The sequence below is a fragment of the Rana temporaria genome, chromosome 2 (genome assembly GCF_905171775.1).
Source record: "Rana temporaria chromosome 2, aRanTem1.1, whole genome shotgun sequence".
Lineage (NCBI taxonomy): Eukaryota > Metazoa > Chordata > Amphibia > Anura > Ranidae > Rana > Rana temporaria.
The window spans coordinates 141,655,924-141,676,596 of NC_053490.1; the positions used below are offsets into that span (position 1 = coordinate 141,655,924).

Consider the following 20,673-nt stretch of genomic DNA (forward strand, 5'->3'; position numbering starts at 1 on the left):
ACTCTGCCAGTGACGGGAGACGGCACTATACAGGAAGCATCGGCTCTGCTTCCTTTAGCGCTGGCTCAATTCTTTACACTAATGTTCGGGGGTTGGCGGGTCGAGAATCCAGGATCTGGGCTTGCCGACCCACCATCCAAAAGCAGGTGGCGACAGTCCACATTAGAGGGCACCAAGGGTACCAGTGGTTGGGCACCCCTGAAATCAAGCAAAATGCTTTTCACAAGCAACTACACTGTCTACCTCATGTGTGCACATTTCTTCTTTAGAGATTAATAGTTACCTTTGAAATTTCTGATACAAATGAGACATTGTTTCATACTTTTTTTTCAGCTTCATCACAGCACTGTCAACTTTGGTACTCAGATTATCCATGTTGACATCCATTTGCCTTAGAAGGTTAAAACATTTACTGACACTGAAAAAAATAAAACAAACATATCTGGGTTAATGAAGAAATCAAAAGTAAACTCTATAACTTGAAACTGTTTCAAAGCTTATGCTATAAAATTTGATGAATTACTCCATAATGCGTAAAGTTTAGGAGGTTAGTGATGAATTGTAATAAAGAAGATCTATGATCACAGCATATATCATAGTCTGCTGGCCATCTTCGTCCACAACCTGCTGGATTTCCCGCCTATTTTGCAGCTTCCCCTATGCTGCTTACTTTCCATTTCTAAGGACTACAAAAGGAAATAGGCACAAACACTCCACAGTGCAGTATTAGATAAAACCATATTGATTTATTCAACAAATCAATCAAGAGTAAATAAGGGCAGGCATCACTGACTGACATCAACCAAGGTGCATGCACAGTCACCAATCAACTACCTAATGACTAGATAGCAAATGGTTGGTAGTTGATTGCCAAATGTAAGTGCTCCTTGGGCAATGGCAGACGGAGGAGGTCCCAGACGCTGCAGCGACACTTCCTGGTCACAAATGAGCATAGGTTCCATCATAGCGTTACCTGTGCCTTGTTTCATCCCACTAGGCTGTGATGTAGGTTGGCCATCCACCACTTGCTGCTGGTCCCCCAATCTGACCTTGGTTACCTTCTTCTCACAAGAGTAAATCGGGCCAGGTGGGTGAATTGGTTTATTTAATAAATTCATATGGTTTTATCTAATCCTACATTATGGAGTGTTTGCTCAGTTTCCTTTTTCTTGTTAGAACAACAAATGAAGCGCCCTCTCCAGGTCAACTGGTTGAATCACTAATTTAGTTAGTGTAGTCACAAATTCATTTGTTTTGGGCTAACCACTTATCCATTAGAGTATTGTCTATCCATTTAGATTCTTTATTTTGTGGTCGATTGGATTATTGTAGGTTTATTAATGGTCATTTTCAATTAACACTGGTGACTTTTTTTTATAGGCCAACTACATTGGGTCAGCCTCATCTTCACACCCAGGGGATTTGTGAAGTTGAGCATCCTTAACTCTGTGGGGGCTCACACAGGGTTGCTTCTTTCTTCCACCATTTGATATCTTGCATATCCCCATGGTTCTTTGCTGCCTGCAAGCCGATTCCTGTACCGACTCCGCTTCTTAAAACTCCTCCTCTCAGCACCTCTGTAGTTCAGTGATCTCTGTGCCTACTCAAGGCACAGCGTGGAAATATGTGACAGAAGTCAAGGAAGTAAATGTGTGGGGATTGTCAAAGTTTAAACACCTCAACATTGTTCAGGCCAATAGAAAATATGTTAAAAAATAGTTTAAGTCAATGTGGAAAGTAATATAATGATTTTTAAAAATTCTGACCAAAGACTCGTTAAAGCTCATTTACGGCTTAAAGGGGTGGTTCCACCTAAAACTCATTTCTAACAATATATTCGTAAGACCCGTTACACTGCGGGTAGGCTGGCTTCTTTTTTTTTTTCCCCGTACATACCGAGATCTCGGGGTCTCGTCCCTAGGCGGTGGGCGTTCCTATTTGATTGACGTTCCTCGGACGGGCGCATACGTGACGTCACGACTTTCCGAAAGAAGCCGAACGTCGCCGCGCAGGTGCCGTATAGAGCCGACTCTATACGGCGCCTGCGCGGCGACGTTCGGCTTCTTTCGGAAAGTCGTGACGTCACGTATGCGCCCGTCCGAGGAACGTCAATCAAATAGGAACGCCCACCGCCTAGGGACGAGACCCCGAGATCTCGGTATGTACGGGGAAAAAAAAAAAGAAGCCAGCCTACCCGCAGTGTAACGGGTCTTACGAATATATTGTTAGAAATGAGTTTTAGGTGGAACCACCCCTTTAAGAACATATAAATAATTAAAATGAAATTTTTTATAGACTGGCCACAGGTTCACGTAATCTCCCTGTATGCTGATCTGCTGTAGGTTTGAAATCCATCCCACTAATTAACAACCCCCCCCCCCCACCCCCCACCCCCCGAGTATTTTTCTTGTTTAGGCTGGCTAGATACTCTGCAAATTTCAGCTGGTTCATGATGAACTTTACAAAATTCACTTCATGGGGTCCTGGTGGGCACCCTTCAATTGAAAAAGGAACCATGGGGGGGGGGGGGGGGGGGGGGGGAACCCTAGCCGAACAGTGGTTGCATTCAATCAGATGCAGCTGCTGCTCAGGTGTTCAGATTCATCCATCCGCGCTGCATAGCATGGATAGGGATTTTTTTTTCAGTTTATGGACAGCTGTAGTTGTTTTACCAGGCATTAGGTAACTCCTAACCACAGTAAGAAATGCAACATACTGAAATCTCATTTGTATTCGACTAGCAAATAAATGTAATTGCATTCTTGGTTGTGGCAATTCCCTTTGACCCTTTTGTGCTTCAACAACCCAGTTATCTTCTATCCTTAATGTTACTAAAGGCATAACTTAATAAAATGCTACAGCTTCCCTGCATTGGATGTGTCCAAATTTCCAGAAAAGCTATAACTGTAGGCGCCTCACAGTCCTATTTAAAGTCGTATAGAATACCTTTCTTTAACTTTATAGGATACAACCAGTATTTGTTACATGGACCTTTCCAGAGCCAAACAGACAGGTGCACTGGTCTGCCATTGGCCTAAACGTAGAATGCCTTATAACAGTGTTTTAATCTTGGTCATAGCAAATTACAGGTACAGCGCAATCTCATTTATACATTGCTTTCAGGGGACTCTGAACACTGGGGTCAGAACAATCTCTACGAATAAATTTGCTTGTGAAAACACACCCATAAGGGATGTTTTAGTACAGTAAAACTTCCTGAAACTTACAGTTTGTAAAGGCTAACAATCAAGAAAATCACCTGAAATAGCCACCCACAACACTTGCAACAGGCCATAATGCTCCTTTTAGATAAAAGCATATGGCACATTGTTCTTACTGAATTCACATTATTTTACAGTCTTGAAAAAGGTGTCAGAAGTAGCCAGACTCTCCTTGCATATGTTTATTTAATAAAATAAAGAATTACCTTATATCTACAGCCTTTACGAATTCTGTAAAAGTGAAGGTCATTTCATCAGCATTGACTGCAGCAATATAGAGACAAAGGCCCAAAGATTCTATTTTCTTCATGTTGTCCTGCTGCCGAGAGAACAGAAATTTCATTTTCTACATATCAAAAGCAAATTAGTAGTTACAAAAACTTAGTATATCCTTCACACATGTATGCTGCAGAATAAAAAAATAACTATTGTGCAAATAGAATGTGACATTAGCAGTGGGAAATGGCAGGTTCTCTTTAAAAAGTGTACAACATAGAATGTGGAACAGTTAGAACACCAATCCTCTTACCTTCTGCTTTGCCTCTGAAAATCCCAAACAAAAACAGGAAAAAATATAATAAAAAAGCTACAGGGCACTTTAACTATTCTCTACTCTATCCAAAATGAAAACACGGAGGGAGAAAATAAAAATTAAAAGGAAGAAAGGACCACTTGAGTCTTTAGTATGGATATAAAACAGAAGTGGAACAGTAACCTTTTTAATCGCAGCACCATTTTAAAATGGAACCAGCGGCCGAGTTGCATGGGGGGGGGGGGGGGGCTAATTAGGTTCAGATAAATAGGATGACAACGGTGTTAAGTGTGTAATAATCAAATGCTCTCGTAAACAGGCAATTATTATTTGGCATTTACGCAGTCAAACGTGCAATTGTTCAAACTATGCAAGAACACCTATCTCTCTCAGTCAGTCAGATGCCTCTGCCCGTTTACAGGCACACTCACTCCCCCACCCACCTCTACTTACCCAACGGCAATCATTTAACCACTTGGTAACCGCCCCATAGACAATATACGTCTACAGGGCGGGTGGTTAACTCTAGGAGGGCGTCAATGTATGTCCTCCCAGAGTCTCTCTCCCGCGCGTCCCCTGGGGCGCGCACACGGGAACATCCGTGACCGCCGGGTCCAGAGGACCCGGCCGATCACGAATCGCGGTAAACGGCCGCTGATAGAGGCCGTTTACCACGTGATCGCTCCGTCCAATGACGGAGCGATCACATGTAAACAAACCGGCGTCTTTTGATGACGCTGGTTCCTCCCTCCTCTCTCTGTACCGAGCGGTACAGTGTGAGAGGGGGGAGCGCGGGTGTCAGCAGCGCTGTGGATGGATCTGTGACTATTGCAGTCACAGATCCATCCATCCCTGAAACCCCCTGCAATACTCTGCAATACCCCCCCTACAATACTCTGCAATACCCCCCCTACAATACTCTGCATACCCCCTGCGCAATACTCTGCATACCCCCCCCTGCGCAATACTCTGCATACCCCCCCCCCTGCGCAATACTCTGCATACCCCCCCCCCTGCGCAATACTCTGCATACCCCCCCCCCCTGCGAAATACTCTGCATACCCCCCCCCCTGCGAAATACTCTGCATACCCCCCCCCCCCCTGCGAAATACTCTGCATACCCCCCCCCTGCGAAATACTCTGCATACCCCCCCCCTGCGAAATACTCTGCATACCCCCCCCCTGCGAAATACTCTGCATACCCCCCCCCCTGCGCAATACTCTGCATACCACCCCCTGCGCAATACTCTGCATTACTCCCCTGCGCAATACTCTGCATTACTCCCCTGCGCAATACTCTGCATTACTCCCCTGCGCAATACTCTGCATTACTCCCCTGCGCAATACTCTGCATTACTCCCCTGCGCAATACTCTGCATTACTCCCCTGCGCAATACTCCCCTGCGCAATACTCTGCATTACTCCCCTGCGCAATACTCTGCATTACTCCCCTGCGCAATACTCTGCATTACTCCCCTGCGCAATACTCTGCATTACTCCCCTGCGCAATACTCTGCATTACTCCCCTGCGCAATACTCTGCATTACTCCCCTGCGCAATACTCTGCATTACTCCCCTGCGCAATACTCTGCAATACCCCAACACCAATACTCTGCAATACCCCAACACCAATACTCTGCAATACCCCAACACCAATACTCTGCAATACCCCAACACCAATACTCTGCAATACCCCAACACCAATACTCTGCAATACCCCAACACCAATACTCTGCAATACCCCAACACCAATACTCTGCAATACCCCAACACCAATACTCTGCAATACCCCGGCTAATACTCTGCAATACCCCGGCTAATACTCTGCAATACCCCGGCTAATACTCTGGGGAAAAAAATGCGTTTTAACCACTTCCCGCCCACCGGCCATCATGACGTCCTTGACTTTGTGCAGGGATATCTGAATGATGCCTGCAGCTACAGGCATCATTCAGATATCATTTTTTTCAGCCGGCGATTCCCTACACCATAAGAACATATTAATTGAACATCTTAGATAGTCTGGTCTCAAGTAGTTGCCAACACCCCTGATGAACAGAAAAAAATGGAGGATCCCCCAGGGTGGGGCTTTTTAGGCAACAGTAATACAAGTAGTCATAGTAGATACAAAAATATATAGTAGTTTAATAGTAACAAAAAATATCCAAAAATATATGGTAAACATATATAATACAATAGTTTTAAAAACAACACATATTGGGGTGTAATTTGAAAAGAGTAAAGAGTCCACAAAATAAATACTGGGCCAAACGCGTTTCGGGTTTCCTTCTTCAGGGACCGAAGTATGTGTGGAGTCAAAGAGTGTAACAAACAACTTTTCTAGAAAAATAAATAAATAGCAATGTGTTGAAAATAATAACATACAGTGGAAAAATGCATATTAAACTGGCACAGATAAGAAAAACATCATACCACCCAAGACGTTTCAACGGCTCAGCACACCCCTTAATGGGACATCGCAGTCAGGACGCATGGCAAACCTCAGATGGTGGAAAGAGGAATGAGGACTGGCATCTTGTATCAATCACAATGTAGCAAGACCTTTGGCCCGAAGTGTCACAGCATAAAAAGTTTAATTGGTTGTATTATTATTTTTACCTGTCCCAAAATATAAATAAAAGGACAAGATAATATCAACGGTACCAGGCGGAAAAAAACGCAAAAGAAAACTGAACCAAAGATTTTATATAAGGTGAGAGACATACCTGTAATATCAAAGAGTAGCCAAAGAGGTCAGTGGAGAGCTCAGAAGCTAGAAAGTGAAATTAATATAAATGGCAATTTAGAAATATACAGAGTATGGGGAAATGACATGTAAAGCAATGAAAACAGGTTGGGAGTCTGGCTGGGAGACATCAAAGGAAACAGTACTTACATGGGAAGAAAACACAAGCAGTGTAAGGTATATACTGATGCTGCAGCCGTCCAGCAATGTCTGACATTGTGGGGCTGCTTGGCTTTAAATAGGAGAAGGGAGGGAAGGGGGAGTAAGGTGGGAGGCGTCTGTCAAAGAAAGCATGGATTGCTATGGGTCAATGTGGAAAAGGGGGCGGTGCTCGAACGCATCGACGTGATACGCCTCCGAGTGAGGAGGGGGAGGACGGGTGTGCCTCGCTCTCCTCACGTTGGAAGCCCGCACTGGTGACGTAGGTGTAGCAGAGCTGCATAAGAATGCAACTACGTGATGTATACAATGGGCGGGACAGAGAGAGAGGGCGGAAGATGCGTCCTGCTCTCTCACCTCCGCCCACACTCGCCGCCTCACAGCGCGAATGACGCCAGCACGCCACAGCGGCGTAGGAGCGCAACAGCAGGTGACCAAGGAGATCACCTGACACAGGGGCAGGATATATGCAAATGAGATAGCTATTTGTACAGAGTAAGCAAGAGACGTATGATACAAGGGCATAAACGACGCAGGCAAGGGGGGAGATATGTACATGAAAAGTCAGATGAGAAAGAAATAGTAAAGGAAGGGGATTAATATATTAAAACTGCTAAGTGCAAGTAGAAGTTTGTATATACAATAGTTAGTAAATACAGGTATGCTCAACCGTAAAATTAAAGGGACAGCAATGTAAAACTATATATAAGGATATTATAATTATACAAAAATATGGACACATGGGCTAATAGGTCCAGGGGCAATAAGGAAAAAGGGATCACACAGTGGACATTCCCATGCCCCTGTTTTTCCTTATTGCCCCTGGACCTATTAGCCCATGTGTCCATATTTTTGTATAATTATAATATCCTTATATATAGTTTTACATTGCTGTCCCTTTAATTTTACAGTTGAGCATACCTGTATTTACTAACTATTGTATATACAAACTTCTACTTGCACTTAGCAGTTTTAATATATTAATCCCCTTCCTTTACTATTTCTTTCTCATCTGACTTTTCATGTACATATCTCCCCCCTTGCCTGCGTCGTTTATGCCCTTGTATCATACGTCTCTCGCTTACTCTGTACAAATAGCTATCTCATTTGCATATATCCTGCCCCTGTGTCAGGTGATCTCCTTGGTCACCTGCTGTTGCGCTCCTACGGCGCTGTGGCGTGCTGGCGTCATTCGCGCTGTGAGGCGGCGAGTGTGGGCGGAGGTGAGAGAGCAGGACGCATCTTCCGCCCTCTCTCTCTGTCCCGCCCATTGTATACATCACGTAGTTGCATTCTTATGCAGCTCTGCTACACCTACGTCACCAGTGCGGGCTTCCAACGTGAGGAGAGCGAGGCACACCCGTCCTCCCCCTCCTCACTCGGAGGCGTATCACGTCGATGCGTTCGAGCACCGCCCCCTTTTCCACATTGACCCATAGCAATCCATGCTTTCTTTGACAGACGCCTCCCACCTTACTCCCCCTTCCCTCCCTTCTCCTATTTAAAGCCAAGCAGCCCCACAATGTCAGACATTGCTGGACGGCTGCAGCATCAGTATATACCTTACACTGCTTGTGTTTTCTTCCCATGTAAGTACTGTTTCCTTTGATGTCTCCCAGCCAGACTCCCAACCTGTTTTCATTGCTTTACATGTCATTTCCCCATACTCTGTATATTTCTAAATTGCCATTTATATTAATTTCACTTTCTAGCTTCTGAGCTCTCCACTGACCTCTTTGGCTACTCTTTGATATTACAGGTATGTCTCTCACCAATGTGCAATTTTGAAGGGTGACATGTTGGGTATCTATTGACTCGGCGTAACTTCATCTTTCATATTATGCAAAAACATTGGGCTAACTTTAATGTTTTTTTTTTTTTTTAAAAGCACAAAACCGTTTTATTTCCAAAAAAACACATTCGAACAATTTCTGCGAAAATAACGTGCGCGATAAAAAGTTGCAACGACCGCCATTGTATTCTCTAGGGTTTTTGCTAAAAAAGCATATATAATGTTTTGGGGTTCTATGTAATTTTCTAGCAAATAAATGATGATTTTTCCATGTAGGAGAGAAATGTCAGAATTGGTCTGGGTGTTCCAGAACGCCTGATGGTGCTCCCTGCATGTCGGGCCTCTGTATGTGGCCATGCTGTGTAAAAGTCGCACACATGTGGTATCGCCATACTCGGGAGGAATAGCAGAATGTGTTTTGGGGTGTAATTAGTGTTATGCATATGCTGTGTGTGAGAAATAACCGGCGAATATGAACATTTTGTGAAAAAAAAAAAAAAAAATATTGATTTTGCAAAGAATTGTGGGAAAAAATTACAACTTCTAAAAACTCGCCATGCCTCTTTCTAAATACCTTGGAATGTCTTCTTTCCAAAAAGGGGTCATTTAGGGGGTATTTGTACTTTTCTGGCATGTTAGGGTCTCAAGAAATGAGAGAGGCTGTCAGTACATCGGGTGTGATCAAATTGATCAATTTTCAGTAATTGGTACCATAGCTTGTAGACCCTATAACTTTCACCCAGACTAAATAATAACCCAATTTTTTTTTTTTTTTTTTTACCAAAGATATGTAGCAGTATACATTTTAGGCCAAATTTATGAAAAAAAATTACTTTTTTGAAAATGTTATAATAGAAATGAAGAAAAATTCATTTTTTTTACAAAATGTTCTTTCTTGTTTCATTTATAGCGGAAAAAATAAAAACCGCAGAGGTGATCAAATACCACCAAAAGAAAGCTCTATTTGTGGGAAAAAAAGGACAAAAATTTCATTTGGTTACAGTGTTGTATGACTGAGTTATTGTCATTCAAATTGTGAGAGCACCGAAAGCTAAAAATTGGTCTGGTTATTAAGGGTGTTTAAGTGCCCAGTTGTCAAGTGGTTAAATACACAAGATGATAGAGGGGCCATGCCACCTGTTGACACTTGATAATGTACAGAGTTGCTGGGCCAATAATCGGTTTGGCAGGAATCGGCTATCTTTTGGCCCCTGTGTACAGCTTATGTCAGAAGAGCATACTGGGAATCCAGCATTTAATCAGTGCTTGCAACCAATGGCTGGGGGAGGGGGGATAGTCCGCGTCAGAACACAATAGTTCAGCCGGGAGATCCCTGCACTAACAGTGGATGTGCAAGTACAGTGATCTGTATGTTTTTTTTCCTTTTAGCCTGCTGGGTTGAACAAAGAAAGTAAAAAAATAGGCACTTGGTGGTTATGACATGGGACTATCAGAGCCACATCCAGCATGCCCCAAATCTGGCTCTTCTGCCCTTCTAACTGGGGAGCAATTTTAGTCCGTCTGTTTGCTCTGGGTGGACAAGAGAGACCAGGTTGTCGATCAACCTGTTAGAGCTGCAAACCATTTGACTGTTGCTGCTATATTAACCAGTTATTTAGAGGATCAGTCCACTCAAGTACAGTCCGATGACACCAACATGGTAACGGATGTCAACTATCAGGCAGTGCAACATGTGTATCCAATTATCCTTTCACTTGTCGTCCTTGTGGGATGCCTGGGTTAGGTTTATCTGTGACTCTAAGGCCCCTTTTACATGGGTGCTCCGATCAGGTCAGCCTGTCAGTTTTTCAGGCGAACCCGATCGGATGGTCCATGCACCTCTATAGAGCAGCAGATGTCAGCGGTGACATGTCCGCTGACATCCGCCGGTATTCGATCTGATCCTGTCTGTGAAATCTAGACAGATAGAAACAATATTTTCCATCCATTTGGATAAAAAACGAACAGGCAGTCTATTTTCATCCGATCTCCCCATAGAGGAGAGCAGGGCTCTGACAGTGAGTGGAGACAGACCTGTCATCCGCCTGCTCAGCGAGGATCAACGGATTGATCCCCCAATGAGCAAAACAGAGTCCGTCAGGCAGAAAGCCCATCTGAAAGGGCCCCAACAGTGCAGTATAACAGAATTTGTTCTTCCACACAGAACATACGAAGTAGTAAACAAATAATTGTTGAAATTTATATGTACAAATGAGATGCGATGGGCTTCAGAACACCAACCCCAGAGCATTTCAAATTCTATTCAGAACACGTCAGTTAGAGGATTGCTGTTCAGCAACTTCTGTCAAGTTGTTACTCCATGTGGATAGTTTCATACTGGTTCCAATATAGATCTGAGAACTTTCTTCTTTCTCAGTCCAAGTTTAATTCTGTTAAGCCCTGATGAAGGGGGGTGGGGGGGGGGGGGGAGTGGTTTTGCCCCCAAATGCACAGGCTGTATTTTTATGACTTTTTATGGACTAAAATGATCTTGGACTCTTATCCGGATTTGGCCTGGCACTCCTTTCTGTATTTCTATGGTTTAAACTACCATTGTGGGAGGCGTTTCACCAGAGCTACTGAACTTGTTTCAAGTTTTCCTTCAACCAACTGCTCAGGCAAGCCCAGCGCCTCTGAGTAAGTTGTTCTAAAGTTAGAGGAAAGTCTTTTCAAACAAGGGGAGAACAACTGCAAATCTAGTGTCAGACTTTTAGACAGAAAGTAGTAGGGAACTGTCTGCAGAACCTGATACCAGACTGGTCCAATACCCTAGAGATCGGAGACACTAAACACTTAGGCTACATTTACACCGGGGATTAATGTTGATGCAAATTGTAGTAGCAGGAATCATTTGTCTACAGCTGCGGATGACTAGGTGCAGCTGCCAGCCCTGTTCACTCTAATGACAAGTCACCAGCGTCCACAGCTATTCACACAGCCATCAATTACTTGCGGCGATCGTTGCTGGACGCACCTTGTGTGCCGCTTCCTGCCACGTGAATGTAGCCTTAGTGATAAGGGGAAGCACCTAAGGAGCAGAAAGGCTAGCTGCGGGCACCACTGGGGGCTGAGACATGGATGAAAACACAGGTAGTGCCATGGAGGACCTACAGGCCTCACAAAGTCAATCAGCCTATGGCTGAAGCCTGGCACATGCGCTATATATATATATATATATATATATATATATATATATATATATATATATATATATATATATATATATATATATTCAACCCGGTAGGACTGAACAAAAGAAATCGACAAATGCAGTCGGAGCTGCTGTAATAACGTTCCAATGTTAGTATAGCGACCTCCCCCACCAAGCTGTTGTGCTCTCTTAGCTGCTGTTTTTCAACATGTTCGCCTGGCAGAATCTAGCCAAACGGCCGTCTGACGGACCAGCTAACATTACACACGAGCCAAATGTTGAACGCTTTTTATTGGACTGGCTGATGTCTCCCAACATTCGGCCGGTGTGTACTGGGCTTAAGGTTGGCAAAAACAGCACACAGTGGGGCAAAAGTAAAAACCTTAGCACAGGCTTAGTAAAAGCCTTAACACAAAATATGAGTAAGGCTCAATTATAAAGATGACACTTACCAATGACCGATCTGATGAAAATCTCTTATAGGTCTGCCAGGTTTGCACTTTCACCAGTTTGGATATATTTAGTTGATTACACAGAGAGGAAAGGACTGGATCATCACTTTCAATTCTGATAAAAAGAAAAAGAAAAAAAAAAGTCAGATCTAAACCCAAGAAGAATCATGTAGCAGCACTATAACGCAACATTAAAGAGACCCCATCATCAACAACTCACAAAATTGCAGGTAAAGAACAAATGAAATCAAGTATTTTAAAAGCTTACTTCATGTATGTATGTATGTATGTATGTATGTAATTCCCTAGTACAGTCCCTTCCCTCCTTCATAGAGGATTCCAGCCAGAATACACCACTGCAGCAAGTGATCAAATGCTGTTTTTCCAGCAGGACCATTCGACAGAAGCTTGTCTAATGATCGTCTAGAGGTCTGCTACAATGCAATTTTTTTAAAATAATTCTAGGTTACAGTGAAAGATATAAATGCAGTTCTTGACATATGACCAATTTATAATAGTCTAAAACCACAGAGGGCCCCCAGCTGTGGCCCTTCAGAGAGTTGCACAACAGCAGCGCGTTTTAATGTGCATTGGATAGAATTACCGTATTTATCTAAAATAAGGGGAAAATTGTGGGTGCGCGATATACGCCGATAGCCGCTTCCCGCGCTCAGTTTGAAATCCTGCGCCGACATATACCGAGTATATACACTCGGGTACATTCGGCTAGGCTCGGCTTCGCTCGTGCTCACGCATAAACGTCACAGAGCGTGAGCGCGAGCGAAGCCGAGCCTAGCCGAATGTACTGCACTCGGTATATGTCAGCGGAGGCGTTCGAACTGAGCGCGGGAACTCGACTTGAGGCGCGCGCTGGAGAAGCCGGGAGGACACCATCGAGGCCGCAGACGGACGCTGGGAAGACACCAAAACTGTAAGTAATAAAATCATATAACATTTTTTTTTACAGGAATTTCAGGGGCAACTTTAGGGGTGCGCGTTATACCGCTATAAATACGGTAGGTAGCCTATTTAAAATTAATTAGCCATACTGCACCTCAACGCCTGAAAAGTTTGGTCCTGGAGAATTTTTTTGCAATAATAACCCAAGCCCTGGACAGTGGTTTTTAAGCCCCCCACCCCTTTCCCCATGCACTGGTTGTGGCAGTACAGTATTATTTAACCACTTCAGCTCCGGAAAATTTGACCCCCTTCCTAAACACAGCACTTTTTACAATTTGGCACTGCGTCGCTTTAATGGACAGTTGCTCAAACATGAAATGCTGTACCCAAACCATTTTTTTCCCCACAAATAGAGCTTTCTTTTGGCGCGATTTGATCGCCTCTGGCGTTTTTATTTTTTACACTATTTTATTAGATAGATAGATATTTTTTTTGCTATAATAAATATCCCCAAAAATAATAAAAAAAAAATGTCTTCATATATAAATTAAAGCGGAGGTTCACCCATACCTTACACATTTTCCCCTTCGCTTTATGCTCGTTTTGTCTAGGGGAATCGGCTATTTGTTTTAAAATATGATCCGTACTTACCCGTTTACGAGACGCATCCTCTCCGCCACTTCCGGGTATGGGCTGCGGGAATGGGCGTTCCTTCTTGATTGACAGTCTTCCGAGAGGCTTCCGACGGTCGCATCCATCGTGTCACGATTTTCCGAAAGAAGCCGAACGTCGGTGCGCAGGCGCAGTATAGAGCCGCACCGACGTTCGGCTTCTTTCGGCTACGAGTGACGCAATGGATGCGACCGTCGGAAGCCTCTCGGAAGACTGTCAATCAAGAAGGAACGCCCGCTCCCGAAGACCCATACCCGGAAGCGACGGAAGAAGATGCATCTCGAAAACGGGTAAGTACGGATCATATTTTAAAACAAATAGCCAATTCCCCTAGACAAAACGAGCAGGAATCTAAGGGAAAAAAAAAGGAATTGGTTGAACTCCCGCTTTAATATATGATTTCTATATCAATATATATTCTTCTACATATTTTTGTTTAAAAAAAAAAAAAAAAAAGGGGGGGGGCCTATTGACTTTAGGCATCTTCCTGCTTTTAGAAATGTTTTCATCTATCCGTTGAAAGATGAAAAACAGACATCAATACATCTAAATAGATTATCATCCATTTATATCCACTTCCATCAACATCCGTTTTTTGGAATGGATCAATGCCCTTTAATGTCTTCCATTAAAAAATGGATCAGACAAAAAACAGATGTAAATGGTAAATTTTTGCATGAAAAAATGTCTACGGGACTCTAGCTGGAGCATCTGAAAAACTGATGACAAACTTCATCCGGTTTTTACTTTAAAAAAACATGGCTGAATAGATGAAACAAACGGTCTGCATGTGTAAAAGGGGCCCTAGACTGAGAAAACACACATGTGCACCTTTCTTCAAAACACAGGACACACTGTCAGTGTTTTGTTATGATTAAGCAGATGGAGTGACAGGTGTGACAACAGTGAGGCTGCTATGGAAAAGTGCTGGTTATCTAGGTTGAAAGGGGGAACAACATTGGCTGTGTTTTTTGTTTTGTTTTTAAGTCCTCCTTCACACCATGGTGCAAAGAGGTAATTTTTTCTGCAAGCGCACAAAAAAAAAAAAAAAAAAAAAAAAAAAAAAACAACACACACATTTGTTCTCCATGTGCCCTGTTCATGCCACAACACTGGTATCACATGGCGATATTTTTCTGTGCAGGAATCTGCAGCGCGTATGTCAACATGCATAACAACTCACTGAAAAGCACATGAAAAATGATGTGAAACTGATGTCTCTGCAAGTGAAATCTGCACGGTTTTCCCTTCAGTTTTCATGCATGTATGGTGTGAACGAGCCCCTAAAGGGGTTGTAAAGGTACAACTTTGTTCCCCTAAATAGCTTCCTTTACCTTAGTGCAGTCCTCCTTCACTTACCTCATCCTTCCATTTTGTTATTAAATGTCCTTATTTCTTCTGAGAAATCCTCACTTCCTGTTCTTCTGTCTGTAACTCCACACAGTAATGCAAGGCTTTCTCCCTGGTGTGGAGTGTTGTGCTCGCCCCCTCCCTTGCACTACAGGAGAGTCAGGATGCCCACTAACACACAGCTCCTTTCTCCATCTGCAACGTAGAGAGCGTCCTGACTCTCCGGTAGTCCAAGGGAGGGGGAGAGCATGACACTCCACACCAGGAGGAAAAACTTACACCTGGGGTTGCCAATCTGCCAGCACCTCTAAAGCCACTCCAGCAGACCGGAGATACAAAATACCTGCTCTTCTCCTTTCAGGACGGACCAGATGAATTCTGATTCATCAGCACCATCCTGTCTGCAATCTCATTGACCACTGGAGTGGCTATGGGGATGCCAACAGCTTGGCAACCCTGAAAAAAGAAAAATAGAGCGGGAACTGGAGGAGAATAGAGGGTGTCCAGTGTAAGTTCACCTTTACAGAAAATAAAATAAAAAAGTGAACACCTTAACCACTTGAGATCCGCGCTATAGACGAAATACGTCCGCAGCGCGGCTCTCAAGTGCCAAGTGGCCGTTTAAAAACGGCCTTTATGTGCATTACCCGCGCGCGCCACTGGGTGGCGCGCGGCGGGTAAAAACTGTCCCGACGCATCGCCGAAGACCCGATGCGTGTACCTGGCGGCCGCGATGTCCGCCGGGTACACGCGATCGTCGGTGACACGGTAGGTGACAGCAGGAACGTGGAGCTCTGTGTGTAAACACAGAGCTCCACGTGCTGTGAGAGGAGAGGAGACCGATCTGTGTCTCTTGTACATAGAGACACAGCATCGGTCCCCTCCCCCAGTCACCCCCTCCCCCCACACAGTTATAACACACCCAGGCTACACAGTTAACCCCTTCCTCACCCCCTAGTGTTAACCCCTTCACTGCCAGTCACATTTATACAGTAATTAGTGCATTTTTATATCACTGATCGCCGTATAAATGTGAATGGCGCCAAATTTGTGTCAAAAGTGTCCGATACGTCCGCCGCAATATCCCAGTCCCAATAAAAATCGCAGATCGCCGCCATTACTAGTAAAAAAAAAAATAATAAAAAAAATCATAATTCTGTTCCCCATTTTGTAGGCGCTATAACTTTTGCGCAAACCAGTCGCTTATTGTGATTTTTTTTTTTTTTTACAAAAATACGTCGAAAAATACGTATCGGCCTTAACTGAGAAAAAAAATAGTTTTTAAAAAAAAAATTGGGATATTTATTATAGCAACAAGTACAAAAAATATATATTTTTTTTAAATTGTTGCTCTTTTTTTGTTTATAGCGCAAAAAATAAAAACCGCAGAGGTGATCAAATACCACCAAAAGAAAGCTCTATTTGTGGGGAAAAAAGGACGCCAATTTTGTTTGGGAGCCACGTCGCACGACCGCGCAATTGTCAGTTAAAGCGACGCAGTGCCGGACGCTGAGATTTCGCCTGGGAACGAAGGGGGTTTATGTGCCCAGTAAGCAAGTGGTTAAACAACCGTCTCAGATCCAACTCAACAGATCCAGGAGAATATCTGGATTCGGTGGGTCATCATGCCATGTCTATGCATACCATCAGCCATTGGGTCATATGTGAAGGTCAATCCTGCCACTTTAAGAGGAACTTCATCCAATCCCATTTAATTATTTCAGAATATACCACTTAAGTCAAGGCCATCCTGTGCCATGCTACCATCTATGTTGCCTTGTCACTGCAAGCTGGTTGTCTCTTCCAGGAACTGGCAGCCAGCCCCCTGACCACATGGGCAAGATGAATGGTGTTTTGCCTGGCACTATAGAAAAGCCTCCTGCGATATATCGTGTTGGCATCCCAGGAGGCGGCCTCACATCAATCGCACCTGTATTGGCAAGGATGGCAGTAGATCGACTGATTTAAATAAAAAAGGAGTAAGGCCCCTTTCACACTGGGGCGTTTTTCGAGCGAAGCCTCATCTGCAATCCCAATGTGCTGGTAAAGCACTGCTAAGACCCTAACGTTTTAGGGCGTTTCTGCAGTGCCACAGTGTGAAAGGGCAAGGCGTTTTTACAGCGCTTTCAATTCATTTCAGGTGAGAGGGGCGTTTTTGGAGCGTTTTTTTCAGCGCCCAAAAGCTGCTCCAAAGAGGCTGCTTGTGAAAGGGTCCATTGAGATGCATGGAGAGCGTTTTATGAGCGTTTTAATAGCGCTATTGTTAAAAATGCTTCAGTGTGAAAGGGGTCTAAAAGTTAATCATCAGTCCACATGACAGGGTCAATGCTGTCACTACTTGGACACAGTAGGGCCAAATCTTTTTTGGGCATAATTCTCTCGTGGGTCGGAGGAGTGTTAAAGCGGATGTCCGCTGAAAAAAAAAAATATTAAAAGCCAGCAGCTACAAATACTGCAGCTGCTGACTTTTAATATAAGGACACTTACCTGTCCTGAAGTCCAGCGCCGTCCACAGCAGAGGACGAGCGATCGCTCGTGACTCTGCTGCCCCCCTGCCATCCACGCTGAGGGAACCAGGAAGTGAAGCGCTCCGGCTTCACTGCCCGGTTCCCTACGGCGCATGCGCAAGTCGCTCTACGCCTGCCCATTGGCTCCCGCTGTGTTCTGGGAGCCGAGTGTTCCCAGCACACAACGAGGGGGGGGGGACGGGAGGTGACGTCATGCCCGCAGTTTACCCGAGACTGTGTGGCCGGAACTGGTTGCAAATACCTGTCTTTAGACAGGTATCTGCACCCCCCCTCCCCCCTGAAAAGGTGTCAACTGGAGGGGGGAGGGTTCCGATCAGCGGGAGTTCCACTTTAGGGTGAAGCTCCGCTTTAAAGTAGGTGCCTTCCTGTGACCCACAACAGATGTATATCCACTAATGTGACAGCACCGCTCTAGGAGGATCCCAACAATAATATCAGGATTCACCCAATTGTCCGCTTAACAGCTGGCCTGCCCTTCTCCATCCAGGCGCTCCACTAAGTGCTGGAGGGGCACAGCGGAGAGCAGTGACTGACAGCTGAGCAAGAACCGAGTCATCTGCAGTCATATGATTGCTCACTTCTTGGTCTTAGAGACAGGTGTGGGACAGCTGCAGGCATGGGCACACCCTAATCACCTTGTGTGGTGCAGATTCCCCGTTTAGATCCTTGAGATTTCACCAAAACCTCCCAAAAATAATATAATATAATATATATATATATATATATATATATATATATATATATATATATATATATATATATCCACTGATTTATGAAGACCCCCTACCTTATAACTCCAGCCCGCTGTCACACCATACACCCAGATCAGATCTCTATACCTTCCTGCTGTCATCTGCCTGTGTTAGACTGACAGCTTGCAGAATGCTCACTTCAGCTGGGTGCATGCTGGCCTGCCTGACCTATGCATGACAGGTACACTTCATCCCAGATCCTATGCTTGTGAAGGGAAGATGGACACACGTATACAAGGAAACCATGCCACACACAGACTCACCCTGTGGGCTCGGTAGGGCCCCTCTCCTCCTCCTGAGGCCGGCTGAGGGCCCCTTTCCTGGGACTCTTGGGTGGCATGGTACGGTGGAAGAAGCAGCCAGTCCGGTCTCTGGATATCACCGTCCGCAGCCCTATAGGTTCAGCTCGCAGTGCCCGGACCGGTTCCTATACACGGCGCCCTGTACCGCTAGTCTCTTCACCCTCCTCCCAGACCCAGACACAGTTTACACTCTAACCGCGGGAAAATAGATAAAAAAAAATGACTTCCGCCTCTTGTTGCCAGGCGACTGTAGCGACGTTTCTATTATGGGCGGAAGAGAGACTGCTGTGGTGATGCTGTGCAGTAGCCATGTTTGAGTCTGGCAGCAAACTGCAGGGCGCACAGGAGTAGTCTTTGACAAATGAACAAAGTCTGTCCTGAAAGAATATGAAGGCAGACAATGCTGACCTGTGTCTTCTGTCTTCATATTCAGCATCTCTTTCCTATTAACCTCTTAACCACTTAAGCCCCGGACCAAAATGTAGGTAAAGGACCAGGCCCCTTTCTGCGATTCGGGACTGCGTCGCTGGCTGCGACGTGGCTCCCAAACTAAATTGGCGTCATTTTTTTCCCAAAAATAGAGCTTTCTTTTGGTGGTATTTGATCACCTCTGCGTTTTTTTCATTTTTTGCGCTATAAACAAAAATAGATCGACAATTTTGAAAAAAATGCAATATTTTTAACTTTTTGCTATAATAAATATCCCCCAAAAATGTATAAAAAAAATGTTTTTTCCTCAATTTAGGCCGATACGTATTCTTCTACATATTTTTGGTAAAAAAAATCGCAATAAGTGTTTATCGGTTGGTTTGCGCAAAATTTATAGCGTTTACAAAATAGGGGATGATTTTATTGCATTTTTATAAAAAAAAATGTTTTACTACTACTAATGGCGGCGATCAGCGATTTTTTTTGTGACTGCGACATTATGGCGTACACTTCGCACAATTTTGACACATTTTTGGGACCATTGTAATTTTCACAGCAAAAAATGCATTTAAAATGCATCCTTTATTGTGGAAATGACAGTTGCAGTTTGGGAGTTAACCACAGGGAGCGCTGAAGGGGTTATGTTTCACCTAGTGTGTGTTTACAACTGTAGGGGGTGTGGCTGTAGCAGTGACGTCATCGATTGTCTCTCCCTATAAAGGGGATGACACGATCGATGCAGCCGCCACAGTGAAGCACGGGGAAGCCGTGTTTACACGCGGCTCTCCCCGTTCTTTAGTTCCGGGGAGCGATCGCGGGACTCCAGCGGCGATCGGGTCCGCGGGTCTCGCGGTCCCGGTCCCAGAGCTTCGGACCCACGGCTGGGTAGATGTAAAGGACGTTCCGGTCCATCTGCCCAGCCGTGCCATTCTGCCGACGTATATCGTCGTGCGGCGGTCGTTAAGTGGTTAAGGACCAAGCCTCTTTCTGAGATTTGGTGTTTACCAGTTAAAATTGTATTTACTTTTTTAAAGAAAATTACTTAAAACCCCCAAACATTAGAATATATATATATAACACCCTAGAGATTAAAAAGGCAGTCGTTCCAATACTTTCTGTCACACCGTATTTGCGCAGCGGTCTTACAGGCGCACTTTTTTTGGAAAAAATACACTTTTTTGCATTCAAGAATAAGACAACAGTAAAGTTAGCCCAATTTTTGTTATATTGTGAAAGATAATGTTACGCCGAGTAAATTGATACTCAACATGTCACGCTTCAAAATTGCGCCCGCTGGTGGAATGGCGACAAACTTTTACCCTTAAAAATCTCCATAGGCGACATTTAAAAAATTCTACAGGTTGCATGTTTTGAGTTACAGAGGAGTTCTAGGGCTAGAATTATTGCTCTCGCTCTAACAATCATGGTGATACCTCACATGTGTGGTTTGAACACTGTTTTCATATGCAGGCGCTGCTCACTTATGCGTTCGCTTCTGCACGCAAGCTCGGCGGGACGGGGCGCGTTAAATTTTTTCTATTTATTTTTTCTTATTTCTTTTTCTTTTTATCTTACATTTAAGGGGTCTAAAAGTTAATCATCAGTCCACATGAAGGGGTCAATGCTGTCACTACTTGGACACAGTATGGCCAAATCTTTTTTGGGCATAATTCTCTCGTGGGTCGGA

The 20,673-nt window shown here is 44.2% G+C and overlaps 1 protein-coding gene across 2 annotated transcripts in view; it reads right to left on the minus strand.

The window, feature by feature from the left end:
* Positions 1 to 18,794, minus strand: part of RB1 (RB transcriptional corepressor 1) — a 231,141-nt gene extending 212,347 nt beyond the window's left edge. The window contains exons 1-4 of one of the 2 annotated variants that reach the window (XM_040341234.1): positions 18,519 to 18,794; positions 12,054 to 12,168; positions 3,428 to 3,537; positions 284 to 418 (exon numbers count right to left, since the gene is read on the minus strand). In XM_040341234.1, the coding sequence (XP_040197168.1) occupies positions 284 to 418; positions 3,428 to 3,537; positions 12,054 to 12,168; positions 18,519 to 18,595 (437 nt within the window). In that variant the 5' untranslated portion in view covers positions 18,596 to 18,794. Of the gene's footprint in view, positions 1 to 283; positions 419 to 3,427; positions 3,541 to 12,053; positions 12,169 to 18,518 lie in introns of both variants that reach the window. The other variant, XM_040341233.1, reaches the window with a different exon arrangement.
* Positions 18,795 to 20,673: the final 1,879 nt, after the last annotated feature.